Source organism: Bactrocera latifrons, unplaced genomic scaffold (genome assembly GCF_001853355.1).
Source record: "Bactrocera latifrons isolate USDA-ARS-PBARC rearing strain unplaced genomic scaffold, ASM185335v1 scaffold_1, whole genome shotgun sequence".
NCBI lineage: Eukaryota > Metazoa > Arthropoda > Insecta > Diptera > Tephritidae > Bactrocera > Bactrocera latifrons.
The window spans coordinates 1,089,935-1,097,077 of record NW_017534407.1 but is presented as its reverse complement, the minus strand read 5'-3'; the positions used below and the strand labels follow the sequence as shown (position 1 = coordinate 1,097,077).

The following is a 7,143-nucleotide window of genomic DNA, read 5'->3' as shown; positions in this document are numbered from 1 at the left end:
TCAATGGCAACTGTTATTGTGCCATGATGCCCGACTATTTTATGCCTGAAATTGAAGCTTGTGATCATTTGATTTTGACCACCTAACTTTAAACTTTTTCCTGTTAGGATATGTAAAGTCCAAAATATATATCCATAAAAACAAACACGATTCGGTTGAGAACTGAGCACATATCATTCGCCAGTTACCAGATGAAATGCTCGAACGAGTTATCAAAACGGATGGGCCATCTGAGACGTAGCCGCGGCCAACATTTGAAAGAGATATTATTGAAAAAATAAATGGAAAGGAGTGTTCTTTCGAATGAAAATAAACATTCCTCATTAAATGTTTCTGTATTTTTCCTTTAAAAAAGTTAGGAACCTCCAAACGGATTTCCGTTTATTTTATACCCAAGGCCTGGAGACAGGTAAGAGTGGCGTTCAGCTCGTAGCCAGGTAATAACTCCTATGCCTTGGATTTCAGACTTAACAACCTCTCCTACAGCAAATGCAGATCGGTAGATACTGACAAACAGAGCGGGGTAGTGCACGTGCACTACGAAAAATAATAGAGCAACTTCTGAATGTAGGGGTCTGTCTCTTCTCAAATCTAAATCTTAGTGGTAAATGACTTATTGTTGAGGGACGAGGATGTCGGATAATAACCTATGTAAATGATTTTGCACTCATGGTTAAAGAAAAATCTCCAGATACTGTTTACGGGTTAGAACAGTAGTTTTGGTAGTGGTGGCTAGCTGAGAGGAAAGAAGCTAAGCTTTCAATCAAGCACAACTGAACAGATTTTGTTTTCCAGGAGGTATACAATCCCGGACATTTTTGACATCTTTGGGCGCTCTCTTCTCTAGTTTTTGTAGAAACTAGAAACTTTTGCCGGTACTTAGGTCTCAGCTTTGATGGAAGGCTATTATGGTAGCCTAATGTTGAGTAGAGTGTTAGAAAGGCATTGATTACGTTACATTATTGTAAAGAAGCAATTTCTCTCACCGAAAGTTGTGCTTTAGCTTTACAAAACCGTAGTTAAGACAATACTGTTCTAGGGTGTTTGGCAAAGCTACATTCGCTAAATAGCTAGAATGCGTTCAACAAGCGCCACTCACTGGCAACAGTGCTGCACTACATACAACACCAATAATGGCACTTAATTCTCCATATTGCACCTGTGGACAATACCGGAAAACGCATTTCTTCGTAATTTGAAGAAGACAGAATACGAATACAGATACAGAACGATAGATTAGACGTTTTACTGTCCGACCATGACGAAGGTTTAATAACAATTACCAGTCTGAAGAACAGCAAATCGGATTGCAGGCCGAGCTATTCAAACACGGCGGCGAAGAACTGAAAAGAAGCATGCATCAGCTTCTTTATAGAATATGGTCGGATGAAAGCATGCCCGACGTTTAGAATTTAAATTTGCTCTGCCCAAACCACAGAAAGGGAGAAACCACAATCTGTGTCAACCATCGTGGGATAAACATCCTCAACATCGCATATAAGTTTCTTTCGAGTGTACTGCGCGAAAGCCACCATCAGCAAACTGATTGGACCTTATCAGTGTGGCTTCAGGCCTGGAAAATCTACCATCAACCTGATTTTCACCATGCGCCAAATCTTATAAAAGAACCATGAGAGAAGTATCGACACACAACACCTCTTCGTCAATTTCAAAGGTGCTTTTGACGGCAACCTAAGGAGCTAGCTTTATGCCGCGATGTTTGAATTTGGTATCCCCTCAAAACTAATACGACTGTAAAAACTAACGTTGAGCTATATCAAAAGCTCCGTCAGAATCGAGAAGGACCTCTCCGAGCCGTTCGATACCAAACGGGGTTTCAGACAAGCCGACTTTCTGTCGCGCGACTTCTTTGATCTTATATTGGAGAAAATAATACGAGCTGCAGAACTTAATCGAGCAGGTAGCTGCTGGCGTAAGCCGATGATATTGATATCATTTGCCTCAACACCCGCACCGTTAGTTCTGCTTTCTCCAAACTGGATAAGGCAGCGAAGCACATGGGTCTGGCAGTGAACGAGGGCAAGACGAAATATCTCCTGTCATCAAACAAAAGTCATTGCACTCGCGACTTGGCTTCCATGTCGCTGTTATATCTTCTTTTATCGTGGATCCAATATTAACATCAACAACAATGCCAGCCTTGAAATCCACCGCAAAATAATTATTTCCAGCAGGTGCTATTTCGGACTGAGTAGGCAATTGAGAAGTAAAGTCCTCTCTCGACGAACAAAGACCAAACTCTATAAGTCACTCATTATCCCCGTGCTGATTTACTGCGAGTTTTTGAGAAAAAGGTTCTGTGACAGTATTCCCCAAAAGCATGTCGAACGAGTCTTTTAGCTCGTTGTCCGATATGGCCGCCAGCATTTTGGGTGCAAATCTTTTGAATGACCTCTACGTCTGCATAACGCTTTCCTTTCATGGGCAAAAGCATTTTCCGAAAAGAAAGATATCGCACGGTGCCATATCAGGTGAATACGGGGAGTAGTGAATGATGAATGGTTAAAATGTGGTTTCTGGTCAAATAATCGTCCTTCGGAACAAACCGTGCACACACTTTTCGTAAGCCCCAATGTTCGCTCAAAATGCGATAAATTGATATTTTGGAGATATTCAATTCCATTTTCATGATCTTGAATTTCAATGATGATTTCGGCTGACTTTTGATGAATTCATTCACAGTTCCGATGGAATTTCCGGTGATCACGGATTTTCATTATCACCCATCTTGAGACCCAGCATTCATTACTGGACAATATTCCATCGAATAGACCACGTCCAGTGAATAAAATAGAGCAGTTATAGCTGAGAGTGTAAACGAAAACCATGGAGAGTCGATTCGGTGCCATTCGCACCAACTCGGACTGATGTATGGGCTTCGTGGGCTTCCGACTGGGCGCATTTTACATCGAGATTTTGATTTGAAAGCGTACCAAATACGGCTTGTCCAAGAATTTAAACCAGTTGACCTTCCCAAGCGACATCATGCGCTCTCGAAAATTTCCAAGAAGACCTAACGTTTTCGAGCCAAAGTTTGTTCAGCTATCACGAGAAAAAGAGTGGTTTGGTATAGTTTGTGGGCCGGTGGAATCATCGTTCCATATTTTTTTAAATATGATGCCGGTGCGAACGTAAACGTTAATTGCGACCGCTATCGCGCCCTAATAACCGACTGTTTAATACCTCAAATTGAGACTACTGATATTGGGTGCATTTGGTTTCAATAAGATGGCGAAACTTCCACAGCTCGCAACAATCAATGGATTTACTGAGAGAACACTTCGGTGAGCAGACGTTTTGAATTTTCTGTGTTTTTTCTTTAAAAAAGTAAGGAACCTCGAAATGGATCAATTCTGATCAAAATTAAAAAAAATGTAAAGCTTGATAACAGTAAAAACAATTTTTAATTAACCATACCTTTGAAAAAACTTATTTTAAAAATATACAAATTTAATAATTCGTGCTTATCTAAGGCAAGATATAAACATTTTTTGCTATTTTACATATACTTTTATGTATCTACATATGTACGAGTACATCATTACTTCCATATGGTATAGTACATCCGATTTGTGTACAAGCAAGCTCTGTAATCGGGTTTAGCTAGATTTTCTATTACTTTTTGAGCGCTGCTTTTCCCACCACTGCGCATACCAGCGCGCACTTTCTTGGGCCGCATCCTCTGGCTCAACTAGCGGTACATAATCCATATGTATCGAAGCGCGCAGACGATTGAACATCAGCACCGACGCTGTGAAGGAAGCAATCGCACGAAGCGAATAGGCCAATTTGAATTTCGTTACCGGATAAAGTAACTGCACAAACACTTCGGTGAGGAAGGAGAGCAGAAAGAAAAGGAAATGCGGCAGATACCATAAGGTCAAATTGATCTTGAATTTTCCACCTAGCAAAGCCATTTTTTGTATGAATCTGGTCACATCATTGATGGGCGTGTCATCGGTCACGAACACCGGCAGACCGGCAATGGCCTTTGGAGTCGCCTTAAGTGTTTTGTAGGCACACAAATGACCCCAAGCCACGTTACCTATGTGTGAAGAATATGAAAAGTGGTTAAGTGAAAACAATATTTTTGTTACAAATAACACTAATTGATTTACCAGCATAGACGAGTTGTTGTTTACCACCAGCACCAGCAATGCGCGGATAGCTGAAACCACGGCTTGACAGATACTCGAAAACACGGGGCACAAACTTCTCATCACCTTCGCCGTAAGTGAGCGGCGGACGAATGGCCGCAGTTTCCAAATAATCTACGAGATTAGTTCGATAGTTACATATAAGTACTTATAAAAAACAAAAATATTAGTTATGAAGGCTTACCTCGCTGATTACTAAGCAGTGTTCCATTTGAGTTCAACACAATAGATTCAGCACGCAATTTCGACGACGAATAGCCAGGTATCAGGAAGGATTTGTCGAAATCCGCGGGTTCCTGCGCATTAAAAGTGGGCGTATTGACCTTTGACTCAGTTTGATTTATGACTATGGTAAAAGTGCTGTAGCCTTTGAATGGCACCAGACACACCGATGCACAGCTGGTGTATATTAGCCTTCTCACATTATGCTGCACACATAAGTCTACAACTGTGCTGGTTCCATTCACGTTGACACGATCTAACTCTTTGAAATTTGGCGGATACTCAATGCTGACTAAGGCGGCACAGTGGAAAACACAATTTACATTCCTGAAGGCATCCTGCACAGTACTGGACTTTGGTTCGCAAATGTCTCCGACGAAGGTCTTCAACGCCGCTAAGTGAGATATGCCTGGAAAATTAAATGTGATTACTTAACAACTTATTGTTGTTGACTGGGATAATGTCTTACCAATTTTATTTTCAAAGGGCACTATATCCAAAGAGCGTACTTCTGTGATGCCCAATTTTTTTTGCTCGCGCAATAAATATTTCAACAAATGTTGTCCGATAAAGCCGCTGCCTCCAGTGACTAAAACCACTTCCTCTACTGCGTTCTCAGCCGTTGGCGACATATTATCGGTTTCTGCAATGGTGGAAAATATAAATTCTTTAAATTTCACATTTAGGCTAGAAATAAACGACGGACGAGTCTAAAGTTATTCGATACATTGAATAAGTTCCCTACTTTCTTAAAGAACAAAACGCAGAAACTTTAAATTTAATGGGAAACATTATTTGGCATTTCTACCGTTTGACAAGCTTGATGTTCCAAGGCCCCAAATTGAGCCAGGAATGCGCCGTATCGCTGAACAAAATTTGGCTCGAAGACGTTGGAATCCTTGGAACTTTTTAAGAGTCCATAGAGCGAAGCGCCATGTTATGGAACGACTTCCAAGTCAGTCCGAGTTGCTGTAAATGGCGCCGAATCGATTCTCCACAATCTTCGTATATACTCACAGCTACGGCTGCTATATTGTCTTCCCTGCGTGCTGGACGTGGTCTATTCGGTCGAATATTATGAAAGAATAAATGTTGGGCCTCACTATGGATGATGGTTGATTTTCGACCTAATTTGAGGTGGTTTTATCGGCTGCGGCTCATGTTTGCCACTATATTCGGCCGATTGATCATCCTTTTTCGGGTCGTAAGCATAGATCTAAGGCTCATCGTCAATAATAATATGTTTCAGAGACTATTTTTATTGTGGGGCAGAGTATCGATAAAGACCTAAATAAGTGCATCCGCCATCGCAAGCAAGAATCGAAAAGAAACTCATCCACGTTATGGAAAACTTTGCTGAGGAATCTTGTTTTTCAGGCTTATAAAGTCCAACTCGTGCAAGAATTGAAGCCAGAACTGACCATCAAGCGCGTCCAACTTCCGGTGAATAGTCCAAAAAGCAAAACGGTCACGGATCAAGATTTTCAAAAAATATGATTTTGCGATGAAGCTCATGCTTATAACAAAATATGTATGTTTATAAAAAAAAAAACTATTGCATTTTGATTGATGATAAGCCACAAACCATTGATTAGACATCGTGCGTCCTCAAAACGTCGCTGTTTTGTGGGCTTTATTAACAGAAGAAATTGAAATTGACCTATATTAGTTCAAAAATGAAGCCGGCTAAAATGTAACCGTCCATGGGAAACACTATAGAGTCATGATTAATGACAACGTTTCGCTCTGTGTACTCTTGAAAAGTTCCAAGAAGCCAAAATTTGTTCAGCGATAAGATCATTCAAGCTCAACTGGTATGTAAACAGCAAAAATGATGAATTTGCGACGAAGAGTATGACATGAAGAGATTCAAGAGATGCCATTTCAACCAGAAAAAATAAGTTTGGTTGGTGATAACCGACTATTTGATGCCTGAAATTGAAGCTCATGATCTCGACAACATTTGGCGCCACTTCCTACACATCGCATCTATCAATGAATTTATTGAGAGAAGGCTTTTGTGAGCAGATAATTCACGTTCACTCATAAAACTCGCCGATTAAGCAAAGTTTATGCTAGCATTAGCGKAAAAAGAGATCGGTTGGTAATCTTAGACGAGTTGATATTCAGACATGCCAGTGCTAATAAGTCTCAACATTATAAACTTGAATATCGTCATAGTTTCACATTAAGATATTTTCACTTTCAATTAAGAGGCTATGTTTACATACAGTCTCCATGGCCTGAGAGACTTTTTGGCAATAAATCTCGATCCATATGTCTCATCACTTAACTAACAAACTTGGTCAGGGCCAAAGAATGAAAAGGTCACAAACATAAACAAAGTGAGCCACTACACAATGCGCACGCACACGTTAGTTTGTGGCTTGATAACGGAAACTTTGTATACATAACAAAACCATTTACGTAGTATGTCTATACTATGTCTCCCAAACCGGTTTTCCTCACTTAACCAAGCCATTAAACGGCGTTCAACATTGCCCTTTGGCATTACATTAAAGTAATTTACTCTACGCCAACTTTAATCCATAAATTAGATAACCTTTATGTGTACCCCTGATAATTACATACCTTGAAATACAAAATTTAAAAGCACAATTCACTTTTAGCACAGTGTTGAATGATTCGGCAGAGCTTTTCGCAAAACTTCACTTTTCTTCGTTTAAATTTTCACGTTCGAGCCGCTTGAACGCTTGTCTACAACTGAAAATGACTGCTCTAA

At 40.3% G+C, this 7,143-nt stretch overlaps 1 protein-coding gene across 1 annotated transcript; it reads right to left on the bottom strand.

Annotated features, from left to right (window-relative positions):
- Positions 1 to 3,486: 3,486 nt before the first annotated feature.
- LOC108978619 (3 beta-hydroxysteroid dehydrogenase/Delta 5-->4-isomerase type 3) lies at positions 3,487 to 7,143 on the bottom strand. The gene is made up of 5 exons (XM_018948997.1): positions 6,993 to 7,143; positions 4,870 to 5,043; positions 4,363 to 4,809; positions 4,140 to 4,292; positions 3,487 to 4,066 (listed from the first exon to the last, which is right to left on the bottom strand). The coding sequence occupies exons 2-5, from the start codon at positions 5,030 to 5,032 to the stop codon at positions 3,621 to 3,623; spliced, it is 1,209 nt and encodes a 402-aa protein (XP_018804542.1). The 5' UTR covers positions 5,033 to 5,043; positions 6,993 to 7,143; the 3' UTR covers positions 3,487 to 3,620.

Excerpts from the sequence above, each read along its gene's own strand:
- LOC108978619 (XM_018948997.1), bottom strand. The coding sequence starts at position 5,032 with ATGTCGCCAACGGCTGAGAACGCAGTAGAGGAAGTGGTTTTAGTCACT. Across the intron at positions 4,810-4,869 it reads GCCCTTTGAAAATAAAATTG|GCATATCTCACTTAGCGGCG; the intron begins GTAAGACATTAT and ends TTAATTTTCCAG. Across the intron at positions 4,067-4,139 it reads ACAACAACTCGTCTATGCTG|GTAACGTGGCTTGGGGTCAT; the intron begins GTAAATCAATTA and ends CTTCACACATAG.